The sequence below is a fragment of the Staurois parvus genome, unplaced genomic scaffold, assembly GCF_062004578.1.
Source record: "Staurois parvus isolate SC_StPar_1 unplaced genomic scaffold, SC_StPar_1.0 ptg000561l, whole genome shotgun sequence".
Taxonomy (NCBI): Eukaryota; Metazoa; Chordata; class Amphibia; order Anura; family Ranidae; genus Staurois; species Staurois parvus.
In genome coordinates, this window is record NW_028318357.1 from 737,796 (window position 1) to 761,059 (window position 23,264).

The following is a 23,264-nucleotide window of genomic DNA, read 5'->3' on the forward strand; positions in this document are numbered from 1 at the left end:
AGGTTGCCTACCATCCATGTAATCCTGTTGATGATGAAAAACTGTAAGGAGTGCCAGACCAAAAGATAAAAGAATCCACATTTATTTATTAATATTGTTCTAAAACACAGCCAATGTGTTTCGGGGGTGAAAGGAACTTCCCTCTCATAAGGGCTACAACAAAGCATAAAACAATGTAAATGTAAATGTGACAGATAAAACCATGAGTTTATCAGTCACAATTATATTTCTATCATATTATGTTTTGTGGTAGCCCTTTAGAAGGGGTAGTTTCTTTGACTACTGAAATGCGTTGACTATCTTTTAGCACAATACTAATAAATTAAATTGGATTCTTTTATCTTTTGGTCTAGATCTCCTTCCATGTATGCGTGTTTTTTTTGGTAACCTGTTGGGGAACCCACTGGAGGGTAGCCTTGTCTGTCGTGAGCAGCCTAACCTAAGTCAGTGGGTTCTTCAAATGTTTGTGCCCTCACTACTTTGTATAAACTTATATCAAAGTCCCACCTCCTCTTGGCTGCTTTTTTTCATTGATGATTAAAAACTGGCTGAAAGTGGATGAAAGCTTGAAATGGCCATTTGTATATATTGGTATAAGTCTATTGTAATTGGAAGAGTCTCATTTTTTTTAATAAGGAAATAGGCCTCTTAGTCTTTGGACTGCAGTTCCTCCATGAAGGAAGTAGTCCTCTTGGTCTTTGGATTGCAGTTCCTACATGAAGGAAGTAGTCCTCTTGGTCTTTGGATTGCAGTTCCTCCATGAATTAAGTAGGCCTCTTGGTCTTTGAATTGCAGTTCCTCCATGAAGGAAGTAGTCCTCTTGGTCTTTGGATTGCAGTTGCTCCATGAAGGAAGAAGGCCTCTTGGTCTTTGGATTGCAGTTCCTCCATGAAGCAGTTGCACAAGCTCATACAAAAGGAAGCTCTACTAGCTTCTCCCAGTTTCTGAATTTTTTGCATGTTTTATTCCTAAGATTAGGCAACTAGTTTAAAGTATTACTAAACCCAGGACCCTGCATTCACTATATCTGGTCTCCCACAGTACACACAACATGAACATGTAATTAATTTAGTAAATATAAACTGCTAAATACCTTTTCTCATTAGCAGCTAGAGCAGTCTTATGACTTCAGCAGAGCACTGGTTAAAGCTTGTAGGAGGAGTTTTCATTCTCCCCCGATTGTCCTATGAGGCTGAAGGACCCCCAACCCTCTGTCTGGACACTGCTGATTGGCCCTGTGCTAATCACATGCACCCTCCCAAGAAAAAAAAAAACTCTAGCAATACACACCAAACTGAGCATGTGCAGCTTGCAATGGAAAAAAAGAATGGTTGGCTGCACATTTCAAGTGAAAATCAGTAATGACTAAGCACGTGTTCGTGTGAAACGCTTCTACTGCTCCTCTGTACTGTCTTGGAGCTGTCATGTTCTTATTATATTGCATTTAAAGGATTCCAATAAAGAATTTCATCCCCCACATCGCTGTTTGTGCGGCCAACCATTCTGTTTTTCCATTGCATCTGTGATCACAGATTGGGCCAGAACCTACGTGTCTGTGGAGGGGTTATGCAGATACGGCACTCACCTGGAGCGGATCTTTTGCTCTTTCATGTGCAGCTTGCCCCCAAGGCTCTATTCTAACAGCAGATGGATTGGGGACAGTAAAAGAAGGGGAGGATCAGAGAAGACAGGATCAAACATTCTTTTTACACAATGCAGAGGATTAACCCCTTAGGTTCCACAGTACTTTACTGCACATAGAGACCGATTTTACTGTTCTGGGGTTAGTAATGCTTTAATTATAAGACAGGTCATATAATTTATAAAATGTTTCTTTTATCAACAACACTTATGCTTTATGTTAAGTAAATTATTTTAACAATAATAATAATAATAATAAGTAAATAATTACCAACATAAAATAGCTGTTCTCATAAATTAGTATTTTTTTTAATAATATAATAAACATTCAAAAGATTTCTTGCAGCTCTTTTTAGCAGTTTTGCGCTTATTTTATCATTAGGGCATATGTATAACATATTTTACATCACAGGCTATGAAAAAACAAAAGACTGAAACAACCTGATATCACCATGACCAAAATGCAGTTACGGTATTGTATTTGGGTTACAGTTGTGTTAATATTATAATACATTCAGCTAAGGCAACTGCACTGCATTGTGTCAGGCTAGGCAGAGATTAAGGCAGATATCAAATCAGTTTGTAGAGATACAAAAAAGAGATTAACTGGTTGAAATAATTTAGAAAATGAGAGTGAAGGGTAAAGTATATCTCATTACCAAGCAGTTATTGGAAAGCTTAGATACAGTAGCAGACAAGAGTAAGGGAACAGTGCTCTGATTACTTGAATGAACAAATCCTCTTTGATGCTGAAGATATAACAAACATGGCATAAGATGTCTCCAAAACACAGATTAGCTAACAAATAAAAAAGATTTCAATACTACCTGTATATTAGAGGAATTTCTAATTCTAATTAAGTGGGAAGAAGAGTACTGACTAGCAACGATAGGAAGTATTATTGTACTAGAGGGTTTTTGATCATACAGGAACACTGACAGACTGGGACTCTAACAATGTAGTTTATTACAGTAAATAAAGACTAAAGTAAAGTTCAAGTTCTAGAAGAATGCACACCCCAGATTAACATTTTTAACACATCTTTAAATCCAAATAATCTGGATTAAAGCTCTAATTGCTCATCTCTACCCATAATAATCAACAGGTAAACTAGTGCACACAGTGTTTTCTAAAAAGGTGTTTATTTTGTATTTATAAAACACAAACAATAACAAAACAAGGAAAAGACAAATAATAACAGGAACTCAAAACAAAAATCAAAGAATAAGGATACAGAAAAGGGGATCAAAAAACAAACAGCAAATTATTGTAGGCAAGAATTGTATGGGGTATACATATAACAAAAGAGAATCACAAAACAACATAACAGCATAACAGGTAAGCAGTTAGAAACATACAACAGCAGCTAGTGCACACACTTTAATAAATTTGTCCAAGATATGAAATTTAAAGTGTTACTAAGCCCACAACAGTAAAATCAGTCTGTATGTGCAGTAAAGTATGCTTGGTTTACTCATTGTGGAATTTAAGGGGTTAATCCTCCACATTGTGTAAAAAGGATGTTTGATTGTGTCTTCTCTGATCCTCCCCTTCTTCTACTGTCCCCAATCTATCTGCTGATAGGATAGAGCCTTGGGGGCAAGCTGCACATGCTCAGTTTGGTGTGTATTGCTAGATATTTTTTTTCTTGGGAGAATGCATGTGATCAGCACAGGGCCAATCAGCGCTGTCCAAACAGAGAGTCAAGGGTCCTGCAGCCTCATAGGACAATCCAGGGAGAATAAAAACTCCTACTACAAGCTTTAGCTGCTGGACTCTGATAGAAGTCACAAGATTGCTCCAATTGCTGATGAGAAAAGGTATTTATCAATTTATATTTACTAAAATAATTGCATTTCCATGTTCTGTGTACTGTGAAAAACCAGATATAGTGAATGTAAGGTCCAGGGTGTAGTAATACTTTAAAGCATGCAAATTGTTTAGGTCAGTGAAATTAGTCTAGGCAGGCCAAATGAGTGATCACTGATAATACATTTGTTCACATGCAACAGTACAGGATGCTATTAATACACCTAAGATACCATCTGTCATTGACTGCCATTTCTATAGGTTTAGATGAGAAATGGATATTGCATGTACCAGTGTAATCTTGAAGTGACCTTAATTTAAATAAAAGTGAAAAAACTATGACAGAGATAGAAGTTTTCGTGCTGCCTTTTGTTAAAGTGATTTTAAAGCCAAGACATTTTTTACCTTAATGCATTCCCTGCATTAAGGTAAAAACAATTGAGTACTGTCCGTAATACTTTTTTTATTTGCACTAACAAACAATTTTGAGAACAAGTTTCGGGGAGTGTCCCCTTCTTCAGGTCCAAGCAGTACTGATCAAAAAGGTTTAGCAGAATGTTAGAAGAGATGTAGGGGATGGTAAAAAAAAAAAAGAGAGAACAGAGATAAGACACAGCAAAAGCAAAGTCTTTTGGGAGGGGGAGACAACACTCACAGAGGCAGTCATGCTTCAGGTGCTAGTCATAAAACTGTTGGATAATGATTGAGGAATCCCATGTCCAAATTCAGGCCGTTATCTCTTGTCAAAATTGTTTGTTAGTGCAAATAAAAAAAGTATCACGGACAAAACTCGATTGTTTCTGTCATAAATGCACTAATACAGCTACAATCACCTCTGCATTAAGGTAAAAAATGTATTGCCCCTCATACCCTATACACTTACCTGAGTCCTGACTCAGGGCTCTGCCCATCTGTAGTGGCTCTCTCCTCTCTCCCTGCATTCACAGGACAGAAAGGCAGCAGCAGGAACCAATCAAATCCTGTGAGCCAAGGCAGGGGGCGGGGCCTAGACTCACTGTGTGTGTCCATGACACACACAGTCCAGCTTGGGAGCAATATGCACATCTGTCCCCATAGCAAGTGGCTGCAATGGTGGCAGTCACTGAAGAGGAGGAGCTTTAAACGCCAGCGGAGGACACCAGAAGAGGAGGTTTGGGACCAAACAGTTTGCTCAGCGCTTTACAATATAATGGGAGACGATACAGCAACAATACAGTTCAATACAGGAGGGTTAGGAGGGCCCTGCTCCTTGGAGCTTACAATCTAGGAGGGAGGGGCTAGTTGTACAAAAGGTAGTAACTGTGGGGGATGGACTGGTAGGAGGAGTAGAAGATTCCATTATTAGCTGAGGGCAGGATAGGCTTCCCTGAAGAGATATGTTTTCAGAGATTGCCTAAAAGTGAGCAGAGTAGGCGATAGTCTGATAAATTGGGGTAGAGAGTTCCAGAGGATGGGGGAAGCTCTGGAGAAGAGCATGGGAGGAGGAGACAAGGAAGCTAGAGAGCAGGAGGCTGTGCGAGGAGCAGAGGGGACGGTGTGGGTGATATTTGGAGACAAGATTGGTGATGTAATTTGGGGCAGAGTTATAAATGGCTTTATATGTTATTATTAATGTTTTGAATTTTATCCGTTGGGCAATGGGAAGCCAGTGGAGGGATTGGCAGAGAGGGGTGGCAGATACAGAACGGTTAGTAAGGTGGATGAGTCTTGCAGCAGCATTCATGATAGACTGAAGAGGGGATAGCCTGCAATTAGGTAGGCCAATGAGGAGGGAGTTACAATAGTCAAGGCGAAAGATAACAAGGGAGTGGATAAGTTGCTTAGTAGTTTCCGAGGTTAACTAGCAGATAGCTGAATGATGGCTGCACTGCGGCTGGTCAGTTCTGGGAGGCCGTCATATAACGTCCTCCCAGAATGCGCTCTCCTGCACGCACCCGGCGATCTCCGTGATCACTGTGTCCTACGGACACAGCTGATCACGTGATGTGGTAAAAGACCAATCACAGCATCCTTTTACCGCGTGATCAGCCTTGTCCAATGACATGCTGATCACAGGGAAATGTAATTTCCTTTTCTCAGCTGCACTTTCCTCATGCTGTCAGAGCGTGAGGAAAGTACTGCAGAGAACCAGCAGTTGTCAGAGCAGGGATCGGCACAGATCATCAGGGCACTGGTGATCAGTGCATTAAAGATTGGTGCCCAGCAGTGCCACCCACCAGGTCCACCCACAAGTGCCCAGCAGTGCCGCCAACCTGTGCCCAGCAGTGCCACCCACCTGTGCCATCCACCTTTGCCCAGCAGTGCCACCCACCTGTGCCCATCAGTGCCCACCTGTGCCCATCAGTGCAGCCCAGCAATGCTGCCAGTCAGTGCGCAGCAGTGCTGACTATCAGTGCCGACTATCAGTACCATTCACCAGTGCCAGCTCATCAGTGCCGCCTATCCGTGCCACCTCATTAGTGCTGCCTATCAGTGCCACCTAACAGTGCCCATCAGTGCTGCCTATCAGTGCTGCCTATCAGTGCCTATCAGTGCTGCCTACCAGTGCAGCCTCATCATTGCACATCAGTGAATGAGAAAAATTACCTGTTTGCAAAATTTTATAATAGAAACAAAGAAACTTTTTTTTTCACATTTTTTTGCTATTTTTTGTTTATAGCGCAAAAAGTAAAACACCCAGCGGCAAGTAAATACCACCAAAAGAAAGCCCTATTAGCGAGAAAAAAATTATAAAAATGTCATATGGGTACAATGTTGCATGACCGCGCAATTGTCATTCAAAGTGTGACAGCGCTGAAAACTGAAAATTGGCCTGGTAAGGAAGGGGTTTAAGTGCCAGGTAAGCAAGTGGTTAAAAATGTGCGTATCTTGGAGATGTTGCGGAGGTTAAGTTTACAAGATTTGGACAGTGATTGGATTTGGGGCAGAAAGGACAGATGGGAGTCTAGGATTACACCTAGTACCCTAGCATGAGGGGAGGGACTGATGGTTGTAATATTGGTCTTGATGGAGAAGTCAGGGGAGGGGGCACGGGGTGGAAAGTATAACATGTTTTTCATTGTAAGAAAAAAAATGCCTTTATAACCGCTTTAAGGTCAGTCTGATAAGTATTCATTATACATGTGTGGAGACTAGGCTGGTTGTGTTACCTTTATATATCTCTATTTACAAGTGATTCTGGTTCAAATTTTGGTTGGAGTTAGGATTTAAAAATAATCATATGGTGATACATAGTTACACAGTTAATCTGGTTGAAAAAGTCCATCCAGCTCAACCAACAGAGAAAAAAAAGACACACTAATAAAAAAACCTCCATATACAGTATCCTATACCAATAATTAGTACCTGAAATAAATAAATAAATAAATATAGACAGAATTCGTTATATGCCACATTAGCTACATTTCATACAACATGATGCATGTTATCATCATCTCATGTTGTATTGTTAGGACAGGACTTCAGGAGCCTGGAGGTACCCAAAATCTTCTGCCTGTAGCCCCACCCATAAACAGCCACACCTGTGTTGTGCTTCCTAAAACAATTTTGTTTTTTTTTCAATAATTGCTAAAAAAAAACAAAACTTGTAAGTAACAGATGTTCTGGAGTTACCAAGGGCTGGTAAAATTACCCACTTACCTCTTATGGACCAGAGTCATTTTTACATTTTAGCTAAGAGCTTATTGATTCAGCAATAACTTTGTCATGACCTAAGATAACTAAAGTAATACATATATTGTTTTTAGTTTTTTTCTAACAAACAAGACTTTCTTTTGTCAATATTGTCTTTCAAAAAATAATTTATTTTCTATGCAATCCTTAACCACTTGCCTACCGAGCACTTTTACCCCCTTCCCCATACTTTGAATGACAATTGCGCTGGGGTTTTTATTTTTTGCTAAAAAATACTGAAACTGTTAAAAAAAAAAAAAATTTCTTAGTTTCTGTTATAAAATTTTGTAAATAAGTAATTTTTCTCCTTCAATGATGTGCACTACTGAGACTGCATTGATGGGCTGCACTGATGGGCACTGATAGGTGGCACTGATGAGGAGGCAATAGTAGGTGGCACTGATGGGCATTGACAGGCATCACTGGTGGGCTTTGACAGGCATCACGGATGGGCATTGAAAGGCAGCACTCATATATGGCACTGATAGGTAGCACTGATTGGCACTGATAGGTAGCACTGATTGGAACTGTTAGGCAGCACTGATGGCACTGATAGGCGGTACTGACAGACACTCATAGGCGGCACTGATGGGCACTGATAGGCGGCACTGACTGGCACTGATAGGCGGCACTGACTGGCACTGTTAGGCGGCACTGACTGGCGCTAATAGTTGCCACTGAAAGGCAGCTCTGATGGGCACTGATATGTGGCATTGATCAGGGTAGCCCCATCAATGCCACCTGTCAGTGCCCATCAATGCCACAGACCAGTGTAGATGTCCCCTCTGAGGAATGCTGCTTACCGGCTCTCCTCTCCTCATGCTCTGTCAGCGCGAGGAGAGGACTGCTGATAACCGGCATTTCCTTGTTTACATGCAATCAGCTGTGATTGGACACAGCTGATCACATGACAGAGCCTGTGTCATCAGCTCTTTACTGTGATCGGTGATCCGCTGTGTCCCAGAGACACAGCGCACAACCGATCGCCACATGCCCCCAGGAGCACGCATGTGCAGCTAGAGTGGGAGAATGTCATATGATGTCGTCCCAGAACGAGAAAGCCGCTGCCCACCCATCATTTCCTTATATTGCGGTTAAACAAAACAAACAAAAAAAACCCCAAAAGAACAAAAAAAAGGATTTTTTTTTCTATTATAACCAGTATCAGTTTTAAAACAACTAGGGTGTATTTATAAATCAGTGAATGTGAAATTACATTTTTGATGCAACAAAAAAAAAATATAAACAAAATTTAAACTTTAAGTAATTGTAAATTTTAACTATAAAAGAAAGCAAGCAAACAAACCTAGTGGGGAAAAAGTTTAAACAAATAGTATTAAAAAAATGAAATGCAAAAAAGGGCAGAAAACAAAATAGCTAGGAAGGTAGGAGGACGGAAGAAGTTACAGTAAAATGGAATGATTTAGGGTAATTTAGAGTTAATTAGGGATTAAATAGGTAGACTGTTTACTAAAAGAACAAAAAAAAATCACTTGCTTGGTTGCGAGGTTTTTTTTGATCTGCAAATAAGGGAACTTATAAAAAATGCATAGTAATAATATGATTGGTACAATAGGGTTATTGAGTTCCCATAATTTTAGGTGCGCCTTGCAAAGTAGACCCTATAGACGTGTGTAGTGTGCCCTGTGGTAATTATAGCCCCTTGTATTGTTCCAAGTGCTGTGGAAGAAGTAAGAGCTGCTGTTTAAAACTGAAAATGAAAGAGATAGAGTTGTTGGCTGCAGTTTTATCACTGGGAAAATGAAAAAAGGTGTCTTGTTGGTTGCTAGGATCAACTGCTTGAGTTTTTCCAACCTGCCTTGCCATAGCAAAAGGGAGTTTTAATAGCATCAAATTCCACAACGGTTTTGTGGTGATAATATGCTGTCTATTTTATCAATGTCTAAGCCAGAGTTAATGTTAACCCTTTTGTTTGGCCAGGCCTGTGTGTATCAGAAATCTATAGGTTCTGTAATGTGATGGATTTATATCTCCCTACTTGATTGCTTGTGTCAGCTAACAGTATACATGAGGTCAGCCTTCCCCAGCCAATATGAAGAAGTTGTGACGTTATGAAGCACAATGCTACAACACGCCTGTAAGATCTTCTGGCCCCACTTGCTTCAAACAATTTCATATCTACGTGAACTTCAATGTAAACAAGCCATGCAGAATATCAGGGAATGACATGCTTTACAATAATAAGATAGACCATTAGTACAATTGTGTTTCAGCTTCAATGATTCTGCTGCAAGAGAAGAATGACCTTATTATTGGTACAGATGATTCTCTAGCTACATAATAGTAAATAGCATCGTATCACAGATGAAAAAATGGCCCGTGAAAGTAAATCTGCAAAATGTTATAAAAAGAAATGTTTTAGCTTTAAGTACTGAGTCCTCTCAGTTCTACTCCCCCCCACCCCAAATAAAACTGTAGACACACAATTTTCTTCCAGCCTAAAAATATTGAGAGTGCTATTAGCTACATGTTAGTATGGCCGATAATAATAGATAATAGGAAAATAAACACACAGAAATTTCACTTGAGATTTAGTTTAAATCATTGGTGGTCATCTCAATATTGGTGATCTCATGCACCAACCCTGACATTATAAAAGGGTTGCAAATAATATTCAGTGTATGTAATGCTCAAAAGGGCTGTTATAGACTGCAAGCATACTACAGTAGATGGTCAGAGACTGTGGGCATGCTATAGGAGACCACGAGCACTGGAGTAGATTTACTAAAGGCAAAGAGACTCTTCACTTTGCAAGGGAATTATGCGCAGATCTTAGTGAATGAAGTGAGGCTCTGCTGACTAACACCATTCAATTGTGTGCATGTGCAAGCATAAATTATGTTTTTTTTTAATTTTTTTCCATCCACGTGATTGGGTATTCTTTGCAATATGAAATTTGACCACATTCACCAAGCTCTGGGGAAAATTCCCTACAACTTTCCTTGCAAGATGAACAGAGTTCTTACTGCCAGAGCCTGAGGGCTGCTCAAAAAGTACCAAAGGGCCCCCAGAATGAGCACCAAATGTCTAAATTGCCCAACATAACTTTTTATTTATTTATTATTTATTTCAGGCACTTATATAGCACTGTCAATTTACACAGCGCTTTACATATATATTGCACATTCACATCAGTCCCTAACCCTCAAGGGGTGTACAATCTAAGGTCCCTAACTCACATTCATACATACACATACTAGGGCCAATTTAGATACCAGCATGTCTTTGGAGTGTGGGAGGAAACCAGAGTACCCGGAGGAAACCCACGCAGGCACTGGGAGAACATTTTTTCTCAATAACTGATCTGACCCAACAATATGAACGGATGTTCAGTAAATCTTGAGATGAGGTCTTGGATTTATAGACTGCATAATCTAGTTCCAGTATATATAAAATGCCCAGAGAGAGGCTTCTTTAGATAACAGTCCAAAGGCCCCCATAAACATTAGATAATTGTTGTAAGCCCCTATTTAGAACCAGATATAATGTCTATCCAACCTCTGCAAGCACCCATAGTTGTGCCCAGTACCTTAGGGTACCCTAGTTGCTACAAATGACATTGCCATTGGACAAGGGGTCAGCAGTGGCCACTGAACATTCTGTTTTGTCCTGACTTTGGGCTAAAGAAAGCACAGAAGCCTCACTGTGTAATGTTCGCAAATGGTAATTCCACTTAACTGGGGACATCCCCAATACCCTGTTGATTGCAGATTTAGTCTCAAGTTGTTTAACTTGTTTATAACTCTAGAATAAAAACGTTTAAGGTTATTTATCCAATATTACACATATACAGTATATTAGTAAGTAATAACTGGAGTTCTTTTTTTCATTGTTTTTTCCATAGGTCCTGCAATTCCTGTTGGGGTTGATGTACAAGTTGAGAGCCTGGATAGTATTTCAGAAGTGGATATGGTAAATGCTGATTGCTATAGTCACTAAAAACGTAACTATGTTAAATGACATTAATGTCTAACACATATAATCATAACCTAATACTAACAGGTAGGCTTTTTTCTTCTCCAATCAGGACTTCACTATGACACTGTACCTGAGACATTACTGGAAGGATGAGCGGTTGTCTTTCCCGAGTAGCACCAACAAGAGTATGACATTTGACAGCCGACTTGTAAAGAAGATATGGGTGCCTGATGTCTTTTTCGTTCATTCAAAAAGATCTTTTATACATGATACAACAACAGATAACATCATGCTGCGAGTATATCCAGATGGACAGGTTTTATACAGCATGAGGTGATTATTTTATTATTATTATTTTCAGAAAATATAAGGATATATCCAAGGTTCTTCTGACCATTATTTTATATAAATACTGAAGTATGTGCCAATGCAAGTAGCTAAGTGTGGGAAATCCTGAATTTCTGATTCTAATTCTCTAATGTATATTCAGTGCTGAATACTGTCAGACATATACATGTTCTGAAATTATGCTGATACTAGAGGATATTGACATGGTAGCTTGTTACTGAGCAGTCTTGTTCAACAGTACAGGACCCTCACAGGGCAAGTGGGCAGATCAGAACCGTTTTCAGAGAAATACAGGGATATCCCAGATGGATGCTGGGTAATTGATGTAAGATAAAAAGTTGAAGCCAGTAAAATCACTCAGAATATAGGTGGTTCATATGGGACATTGAGTGACAGAATGTGGCAGAGAATAGATATAAGGTGGAAATCTGCCCAATACAAGAGATAACAGTAGGGGGTGTACACCTTCTGTGTATATGGGTCTTCCAAAATCTACGTATGCAATTAAGCATTTAGCAGTACAGATGACAACAATTAACTTGCATGGGACTAACATGTTGTACTTCTGTTTTGGTGTGTATTCAGTGCAGTGGAGGGCATGAGCAAGTCATTAAATGTATAGAAGTAGACTGACCTATTTTTTTTAAGTCCACAGAGAAAAATTGGGGAAACATGATAATTTTATTATTGCAACTTCTGGTTATGAAATAACAGATAATATACAGTACATCTGAACTGTGCAATCCCATTAAAACACTGCAGAAAATAAATATCAGCAATTGAACAAATAGCAAAAAATGTCAGACTACGAAAATGCAAATATTGCACCTCCATTATTTTCACTTAAATTATTGCACTTAAATTAACCTAGTATTGACATATAGGGAGTTGGAGAAGAAAAAGGGAGAAGTTTTCAGTAGAATGGATGAGTTACGATATCATCAATTGAAATATTTCTTCGGGAGTCTCCCAAAACCTGTGAGAACCAGAAAGGAGTGGAATTCATTTGAAAAATTATTAGAAGCACGGGGAGATGGGAGACACGCAGTTGCAAAAATGTATAGAATATTAACGGAATTAGACACGGGCACAAAATTAATATATATAGAGAAGTGGGAAAAAGCATGCGGGAAGTGGAGTTGAAATATAAGTGTTTAGTAAGATGGCACATCACACCAAATGTGGAACACAAATTGAACGGGGAGATTTCACCATTGTGTTGGAGAGGATGTGGTGAAGTGGGTACGTTATATCACATATGGTGGGAGTGTTTAAAAATACAGGTGTTTTGGAGGAAAATTGTATACTTAGTAAGGAAAATTACTGAGATTGACATTAGATTGGATCCAGAACTATGTCTTCTCCATGTCACAGAGCTTTCAGTGAGATCATATAAGGATTCAGGATTATGGTATTTCTTGAGCGCAGCTTAGAGTCTTATACCTAGGTTCTGGAAAAAAAAAAGGGAGGTGCCGACAGAGGAAGATTGGATGGTCAGAATGAATCAGATTTGTGCGACGGAAAGATTATATTATATGCATATGGATATGATGGAGAAGTATAATATAAAGTGGAAAAAATGGGAAGAATATAGAGAAAAAGTGAAATATATGATGATGATTTATACCCCTGGAAATAAAAGTGGATTTTAGAAATGGTTTTTAGAGAAGAGAATAGCAGAGTGGGAGGGGGGGGGGGGGGAAGGAAGGGCAGGGGAAGTGGGATATAGATAAATTATGTCAATAAGAATATATCGATTTGATGGTTTTTTTTATAGAAATAGGTGTTTGTAATTTGTATTTGGATGAAAATTAATAAATATTTATAAAAAAAACCCCAAAAAAACCCTAGTATTGACATAATATAAATATGACATAGAAATTAACCTAGTATTGACATAATAATAGCTATGACGTGTAAATTAACCTAGTATTGACATAATATAAATATGGCATAGAAATAACCGAGTATTGACGTAATAATAAATATGGCATAGAAATGAACCAAGTATTGTCATAATAATAAATACAGCATAGAAATTAACCTAGTGCAGACATAATATAAATATGGCATAGAAATAACCAAGTATTGACATAATAATAAATATGGCATAGAAATTAACCTAGTATTGACATAATACGACATAAAAATTTGGGTCATGAGTCCAGATTAATACCCTTGCAGATTTAATACACTAACACTCACAGAGGAAGTGTATAGTTTATAGTTTATTAGCCACATTATACAATTCTTCTCTGTGAGTGCTAGATGTTAGGGTATTAGGCTGGGTTCACACATATGTGGTGCAGTATATCACATGTAATTCGCACAGGAACTGCACCGCATTCCTGAGCAAATCACATCTGAATTGTGTGCGGTGCATTCTGTATGACTCCAATCGCACCACCACCAAAAAGGTGCAGGACCCTTTTTATGGTCCGCACTACAATCAGATTGCATGGGTATTCACACCAATGCGATCTGATTCTGCACATTTTTTTACATGTGTGTGTTTTACTAGGGAGACATTCTGCACAGCAGTACACAGCAGCATGTCTTTGCTGGCAGGAGAGAGACCTGTGTTGTTTACACACAGGTCTTTCCCGTCAGTTCTACACGGAGAATGGGGAATTACCGGCCGGGATCCGGTGATTGACATCCGTAGCCGCCAGTGGCAGCACTGGTAGGGTGGCGTGAACGCGCCCCTCTACCCAAAACTGCAAATCACGTATATCTGCCGTCCTGTAGCAGTACTTCTACTATAGGGCAGCGGGAAAGCGGTTAACTTGCTTTTAGTGGTGATTTAATATTTAGTTTTGTTATGTTTTGGTTGTTATTTGTAATTTTTATTTTGTCTTTATTTTGAGTGTAACTGTAATTTAATAATTTCCCTGTTAGAATTAATAAAGTATTCTGAATCTGTATCTGAATCTGGTGGTGTAAATTCCAGTCATTTGTGTCACTAAGAGATTGATTTACTAAAGCCAAATGACCTGCGCGCTCTGCAAATGTAGTTGCCCCAGAGCTTAGTAAATGAAGAAGCTCTGCAGACTTCCATCATCCAAGCAAAAATTGTGCAAGGAAAACGGCAGTTTTACTATTTTCCTTGCATGTGATTGAGTATTCCTCGCAAAGTGAAGCTTTACCTCATTTACTAAGCACTGTAGTAACTGCGCTTGCAGCGAGCAACTGCACTTGCAAAGTGCACAGTCTGTTTGCCTTTAGTAAATATCCATTTCCCCAAGAGTTTACCTATAGAGCTCTGTTGTTGCTCTATGGAGGGAAGGTTAGCACTATTCCTTTCTTGGGTGGAGGAAATCCAATGTGCTTCAGAAGCAACTTTACCAAAAGTGATTTCCACGTTATGAAATCTGGCAATTGATGAAGAACCAAACCACCAAACTACTTTTTCTGAGGTAGGAGAGAATGTTAGATCTTTCTTTACACAGAGTTAAGAAACAAATATTTTTGATGTAGGCATTTTATTAGTAATAAATATTAGACAGAGTTTTACAAATATGTTTATGGAAAATGTTGTCAAATCATATTCTTACCACAATATTCTTGTTATCACTACAAAGGATCACTGTGACGGCAATGTGCAACATGGACTTTAGTCGTTTTCCTCTGGACACCCAGACCTGTACCTTGGAGCTCGAGAGCTGTGAGTAGCACCATTTTAAAGGCTTAATGAAATAACTGACCACTTTTTTCTAGAAATAAACATATTTATTTATTTTTGTTTGAAATAATGTAAATAAACAACATAAACAAATACATTCAAAATGCTATACATTTTCTTTAAATGTTGTGAAGCTGAACCAACATAAACGTTAAAAGAAACCTGTCTTTAGATAAATATTTCAGGCTGCTAATGTCTGACCTTCAACTGCATTGAAAATTGTGGTTGCCTGGTTGCCATACTAATGCTTTGGCTTCTTAATGCAGACAAATCATATACTGTAATTATGATATGCAAACATATGAAGCTTGGTTAGCTTGACAGTGTGCTGGGAATATATATAAAAATACACAGCAAAAGATCCCAATACAATATCCCAGAAAAGTTATCCACCTCCACCCTTGAAGGCCAAACAAACGAAAATATAAGACTTTTCTTTTTAACAAAAAAATAAAAATAGATATATCAACATATCCAACAATACAAAAAAGTGTCCAAAATATCAAAATTGTCAAAAAAAGTCCCCACAAATGTAAACCATTACTGGGAATGTTTGCGTTGTTTTGTATATTCTCCTGCCCATGTGACCTTTCCTTTTTTGCTAGTTTTGAATTGATCTGAGTGATTGCCTTTGTTGCTTCAATTTAAAGTATAACTCCATTTGTGTTAGAAAAAAAAATCAAATGTAAAGAGAACATGCCAGGTCTTACATATTATGGTGTTTATCTAACATTCTTTTATTTAAAGATGCATATACCGATGAAGATCTGATGCTCTACTGGAAGAATGGAAATGAATCCTTAAAAACAGATGAGAAGATCTCACTATCTCAATTCCTGATTCAAAAATTCCATACTACATCTAGACTAGCCTTCTACAGTAGCACAGGTAACATCAACTACAGAACAAAAGAAAATAATCAGAAATTTAACATGACACTTAAGGGTCCTTTCACATGGGGTCACTCTGCTCTGTTCAGCGGGGGATCTGTGAGCAGAACCCCGGTTGAATCTGAGCTGAATGGAGTGGAGTCAGTTTTGTGACATCTGAGCCAGTCAGTTTTTTTTGTTTGCATTTGGACAGTGGACTGTGGTGGACCCATGTTGGATCTATGAGCTGATGGATGTAAATGGACTTGTGTTCTTTTGCATTATGTTACATATAGGTCTATATAGGACTATAGGTCACATTTAGGTCCAGAAAAATTGACACAGTTCTTTTCCGCTTTTTTTTCTGGACCTCAGATGTTGGTGGATGAAAATGGACATGGACAGAAGTCCAATTGCATCCACCTACTCCTTGATCTGCAGTGAGCTTCTGATTCAGTCAACCTGAAAGCCTGACAGGTAGTCTGTGTGAAAGGGTCTTAGTGAGCGGGCTTATTGAGCCTTGAACAATCTTTGAGTGATCGGATAGTTTATATGGGCATGCAGGGTAAATCCACTCAGGTATTGGATACAGAAGAGCATCAAATGTCCCTGTTATTTAGGCAGTGTTCTGACTGTGACCAGACCGCCCCCAGTGGAAGCAAAACAAATCAATAGGCAGCCTGACCACATGTGTCCTGAGCAATGGGGTATGGTGCTGCCCTAGGCAACACCAAATTCACCCCCCACCCCAGGGAGAGAGCCTGACATTGACCAACAACATCCCTGCCCCCCACCCGAGAGAACCTTCTACTACCATCGCCCCCATACACCCGCCACTCCCCTCCCAGGGAGAGAGAGAAAGATACTCACCTTTACAGTTCTGGACATCCCCAGGAATGAGAGTCAAGCAGCCCGCAGCCTCTCTTAGATCCCATTTGGTCCCCAAGCCACATGTGTCCCTTCTTCCATCCCTTCTTCCAGGGGGTGGTGCTGCCCCACTGAAAAATGCCGCCCTAGGCAAATGCCTTGTTTGCCTTGTGGTAAATACGCCAAGGGGTCTTGTGTTGTTTGACTTATTTTAGGTCTTGGCATATGTAAACCCTCACCATGTAAAACAACCCATTCAGTTTAAAAGAGAAATAAAAGGCAATACATTTGTGCATACATATAAAAATATTCTACATTCCTTTTATCTTTTTTATACAGTATATGATCACATACCCTCTGTTCTCAGCTGCATAAGGAGCTCAGAGAGCTGGGGAGGAGAAGCAGCAGCACACTGATCTTCCCAGTGAATGGCTGTACAGGGTGAAGCATTTCCAGACAAGTCTGATCATTGGAGTTGAGCAGGCTGGGTTTCAGCACAACCAGAACACTGACCACGCTGTGCACTATTCTTTGTGTGGTCAGTTTTTAATAGGAACGCAGAGGGTCTAGCATGAATTTCACACAATGAAAGCAATACCAAGAGAAAAGGTTTTTTTTTTTTATACAAGTACATGGTACAGTAGGCACATATCAGGAATATGAATTGTTGGATTTACATGTTCTTTAAATCTTGCACCTTCAAAATTTATATCAGAGAAATTTAAACCGACCCCCATATCTTTTTTTTGGTGTGAAGACTACATGAACATGATATTTTGCAATTTTTGTGTATATGTGACACTTCAATTGCACACAAGTAGGATCTCTTCAACAAAATATGTTACTGCTGTGTGTATAAGAGTTGATTTAGAGGTTCATAGCAAACTGTGTGAAACTGTGCAGTCAAGGTTCGTCAATATTTATTTGCAAATTATTTTACAAAATGATGCAGCTAAAAGTATCAACTTTTACATTATGTATATAAAAAAGTATATATATCTTCAAATACATATACAGGTGCCGCGCTCCATAATATAAACTTAAAATCATATACAAGTGATCATATAAATAGTGATGTGAAAAACTTATGTGCTTCAAATCAGTGCAACATTTAGTGCTTTTCAAAATATTACTAATTAAATACTCAAAAATAAATTCATAAATAGTCCTCTTTGTGCTTTAATTCTTTTCAGTGACAAATACAGTGTTGTGCCACACTCCCCGTGCTCTATAGATAGGTGTGCGCTCACCTCCTTAATTAGCCAAACAAAGTGGCTAACAACGCTTTTGTCCTATCAGGACTGGGTGGTAATCTTCATACTATATATGTATTTCCATCCATGCCGTGGATTTATATTGCCTTTTTCCTGCCACCAGAGGTCTCCCTTATTCCTCCTTCCACACTGAGCCTCAATGGATAGTTAGGGATGGTTTAAGTAGTATTTCCTCCTCCCAGTATATTGGGAAACCATGTAAGAAAGAGCCACAATAGTGCCCTATCCTTTGTGAGGTTAAATCTTTTATTTAGAATAAATCGCCACTCACATTATGCAGTATCCAACAGAGCTGTGCCCAGATCCTGTGCTTGTAAATGCCGCTCGTCCACCGCGGCGTCGTGACGTCAGAACCCCTCCCCTACGCGTTACGCCACAGGGCTCTGAGGAAGAGGCAAGTCCTCGAAACGCGTCAACCTATTGGATGTCTACACTCCCTATTGTGGACTGTTACTCAGCGCGGTGTTGACCCAGCTGTTCTTTATGATGTGCCTTGACTATATTGTCGTTTATATCATATTAATGATATGACCCTGTGGCGTAACGCGTAGGGGAGGGGCTCTGATGTCACGCCGCCGCGGTGGACGAGCGGCATTTACAAGCACAGGATCTGGGCACAGCTCTGTTGGATACTGCATAATGTGAGTGGCGATTTATTCTAAATAAAAGATTTAACCTCACAAAGGATAAGGCACTATTGTGGCTCTTTCTTACATGGTTTCCCAATATACTGGGAGGAGGAAATACTACTTAAACCATCCCTAACTATCCATTGAGGCTCAGTGTGGAAGGAGGAATAAGGGAGACCTCTGGTGGCAGGAAAAAGGCAATATAAATCTACGGCATGGATGGAAATACATATATAGTATGAAGATTACCACCCAGTCCTGATAGGACAAAAGCGTTGTTAGCCACTTTGTTTGGCTAATTAAGGAGGTGAGCGCACACCTATCTATAGAGCACGGGGAGTGTGGCACAACACTGTATTTGTCACTGAAAAGATATAAAGTACAAAGAGGACTATTTATGAATTTATTTTTGAGTATTTAATTAGTAATATTTTGAAAAGCACTAAATGTTGCACTGATTTGAAGCACATAAGTTTTTCACATCACTATTTATATGATCACTTGTATATGATTTTAATTTTATATTATGGAGCGCGGCACCTGTATATGTATTTGAAGAGATATATACTTTTTTATATATTTTATGTTTCACACAGATAATGAGTATTGTGTAAAGTGTTGATGCACCATAATTTGATGTAATAGTTTGTTGATTAATTTATTGCACAAGGGGAGTATCACATTTTGGCTCACGAGTACTATTAATTTCATCAACTTTTACATTATGAACTATTTTGTGGTTATTACATTTTAGATGTGCGATGCCTATAAATTTAATTTAAAAAACAAATAAATGCTCTGTCTTCTAGGGTGGTACAATCGGCTGTATATTAATTTCACACTGAGACGTCACATTTTTTTCTTCCTGCTGCAAACATATTTCCCTGCGACTCTTATGGTCATGCTGTCCTGGGTCTCATTCTGGATAGATCGCAGAGCCGTTCCTGCCAGAGTTTCCCTTGGTAAGGCAGCAATCCTTTCTATGTATATATGGATGGAAAAAAAAAGAGTGTGGAAAAATAATTTTCTTTTATACCTATTATTAAGATATAGACAGGAGCCAGTTACCCTACCAGCATGTGATTAACAACAGAAAAAAAGCTGGCCACTCGGTAAACTCCTCTTGTCATTCTTTATTGGCTACATATTAAGAATACAGTACTGACGCGTTTCGGCTATACAGCCTTCCTCATAGCATAATATAATTCTAAAAACCATCACATAAACTTAGACCCTTCTCCACAAATAATTATAGAAGCAGATTAAAAATTATTAAGAACAATTTGTGTGTAATCCAAAACACTTGGAAAGAACATTCTAAGAAATGCTGAGAACTCCCACCAGGAAAAACAACAGAATTGCAAGTCTAATACCTGATTACATAATTACTTCAAAAATAAGTCTATATCCCATCTATTGTTTAAGCCAGATGGTCTTCTTGTGTGTAAAGTATGTATCCACCACACATCTCTCTGCAATAAAATGTGATCTAGGTTTCTGATGCCATGAAAAGAAAAGGAATCCAGAATACCATTATGGACGTCTCCAAAATGTTTTGAGAAATTTGATATATTTTTTGCATTCCAATTGTCTGTGTCATTGAAGTGCTCTGAGATTCTAATTCTTAAGGGTTGTATTGTGCACCTTACACATTCAACTTTACATATGTCACACTCTATTGCAATGTTTCTCAACCGGGGTTCTGCAGATCCCAAGGGTTCTGCGAGAGGTCCCCAGGGGTTCTGCTGCAGATCAGCATTGTGGCGGATGTATACCGCCCAATGTTGTTTGCAGTAGTGTTCTTAACACGTGCTGGCAGTCAGTACTGTCAGCTCACATTGATACTCGATGCCTCCTCTGTACAGTGGTACCTCGGTTTACGAATGCCTCGATTAACTTAATTTTCGGTTTACGGATGAAAATTCATTGAAAATATTGCCCCGGTTTATTAATTTTTTTTGCAATACCAAGCAAGTTTTCCCAGGATGCATTGCGTCTGGGAGGTTTACAGCACCTCCCCTGTGCATGCTGGAATCTGTGGGTAGCACGCGGTGTCGAGTGTGGAGGTGTTTTTCAGTGCATTCCTATGGGAAACCGCATTTCGGTTTACGATTTTTTTGCAATACGAAACGTCCCAGAGAACGCATTAAATTCATAAACCGAGGTACCATTGTAGTTCTGCCTCCTGTGAACTCAGAGGGAGGCACCGGGAGTAGAGCACAGAGCAGAGAAGGGAGAGGTGTCACTTTCTACGGCAGTGCTGATCACAAGACGGTGGGAGGGAGCACAAAGCGTGAGCCCGTGACTGGGACACTAGGTGAGATCTCTTGATGACTCTGTGTAGTGATGCCAGCAGAGTGCAGGGAAGGGGGTGCAGAGGAGGGGGCAGAGGGATGTAGGGCAGCAGTCAATACAGACTGAAGATTGAGCACGTGGCTAAAGCAGGAGGTGACATCCAGTGTTTGGCAGCAGTGATGCAGACTGCAGAGAGAGGTAGCACACAGTTGGAGGAGACTGAATGTAGCAGGAGGTGAGATCATATTAGCTCTATGTTATACCATAACTGTACATGAAGCTATTATGATCTCACCTTCTGCTACATTGAGCCAGAGTTCACAATGATGTGGTGCGGAATTCGCAGCGGTTTTTGAGCGAATTCCGCACAGCATTAGTCGCACCCTGTTCCTGTGAACCGATGCAGGTGTGTATGTTAACAACACCCCGAAATCGGTCCGCAAAGCGCGGTGCGATGTGCAGAATTGGATCGCATAGGTGTGAATACCCATGCAATCCGATTCTAGTGCAGACCAAAAAAGGATCCTGCACCTTTTTGGTGCAGATGCAGTGAACCATACAAAATGTATGGCTCCAATCGCAACGCACAGAATTGGCATGTGATTTGCACAGGAATGCGGTTCCTGTGTGGATCACATGCGATATGCCGCACCACATAAGTGTGTACCCAGGCCCAGTCTCATCCTATGTGCCCCTGCAGGCTTCATTCTGCACTGCCATACACTGGATGTCACCCTCTGCTACATTATTCCATTTGTTCCCACTCTCTGCTTCCCCCGCCACAGTCTGCATTCACTGGTGCCATACATAAGATGTCACCTCCTGATCAAGCCACATGTTCCCACTCTCTACACTCCACTCTATGCCACCCTCTGAGTTCACAGGAACCACAAGTACAGAAGAGGCGTCAGGTATCAATGCGCACTGTCAGTGCATATTAAAAACAACATTGGGTGGATATACATCTGCCACAATATGGATCTGCGGTGGAACGCCATGTGAGAAACCCTATGCTATGGATTTGCAGAGCTGTGCAGGGAAGCATACTGTTATTTACTGCACTGTTTCCCACAGGTTCTCCTCTTCTGTCTCAGGCTGTTAAATGTAATATCACCTGGGATGGACGAGAGGAAAGCTAGTGGGGATCAAAGAGAAAAGGCACGTTACAACAGCTTCCCTGAACTGCTCTGCATTTGTTTCATTGTTGTGATATTTAAAGCTCGCTGATCAGATCCAATGTTCTGTGAGCTGTAGATTTGAAGCCTTTTTTCTGGGGGTTTCCTAAGATCTCAAACTTTTTGCCAAGGGTTCCTCCAAGGTAAAAAAGTTGAGAAACACTGCTCTATTGCATACAACACTGACTTCGTATTACAGTTAAAGTGTTACTAAACGCAGGACCCTGCATTCACTCTTGTGACTTATATCAGTGTCCAGCAGAGCACTGGCTAAAGCTTGTAGGAGGAGTTTTCATTCTGCTCTAGGAGGATGCAGAGCCCCTGACCTCTGTCTGGACAGTGCTGATTGGCCCTTTGCTGATCACATGCACTCTCCCAAGAAAAAAAAAACCTCTCTAGCAATACACACCAAAATGAGCATGTGCAGAGTGACTCCACATGATATGTCTTATCAAGAGGTAAGAGGGGGGCACTGGAAGAAGGGGAGGATCAGAGAAGTTAGGATCAAACAGTGTTTTTACACAGTGCAGAGGATTAACCCCTTAGGTTCCACAGTGAGTATATCAAGCATGCTTTACCGCATATACATTCTGATTTGACTGTTGTGGGTTTAGTAACACTTGTTTAATTTCATAAGCTTTGCCAGTACTGAAGGATACAGTTCTAGTGATTTTTTTTATGTTTCTTGCAGTATCTGCAAGTAACATGCCTGCAACAATAAGACCCTTTTGTGGATAGCCACAAGTTTGGGATTTTTTCTAACTTTTCACTTTCATTAATAATGGTGAACAGGACAAATAGAGAGGGTGAATATTCCTAACGGGGTACAGACAGTAATAAAAACTGACAAGTGTTCTAATCCCTCTCCATTCTATGCTAAATTAAAACAAAAAAAATGTGCCTTTAGTGACACTTTAATGTGACTGATGATTCATTAAACAGGGAGGACATTGCAAAACACAGATTAAAGTGATACTAAACATACCGGAACCACCTCTGCCATAGTGGCCCAGAAAACCCAGAGTAGACTCCACCTTAATCTCCCAGATACGATCTCATGCGAG

General features: G+C 39.8%; 1 protein-coding gene across 1 annotated transcript in view; it reads left to right on the forward strand.

The window, feature by feature from the left end:
* The window catches only part of GABRR2 (gamma-aminobutyric acid type A receptor subunit rho2), a 129,019-nt gene that overhangs the window by 98,910 nt on the left and 6,845 nt on the right, over positions 1 to 23,264 (forward strand). Inside the window, exons 3-7 of the mRNA XM_089691301.1 lie at positions 10,988 to 11,055; positions 11,171 to 11,394; positions 14,991 to 15,073; positions 15,839 to 15,979; positions 19,540 to 19,692. Of these exons, the coding sequence (XP_089547427.1) occupies positions 10,988 to 11,055; positions 11,171 to 11,394; positions 14,991 to 15,073; positions 15,839 to 15,979; positions 19,540 to 19,692 (669 nt within the window). The remainder of the gene's footprint in view (positions 1 to 10,987; positions 11,056 to 11,170; positions 11,395 to 14,990; positions 15,074 to 15,838; positions 15,980 to 19,539; positions 19,693 to 23,264) is intronic.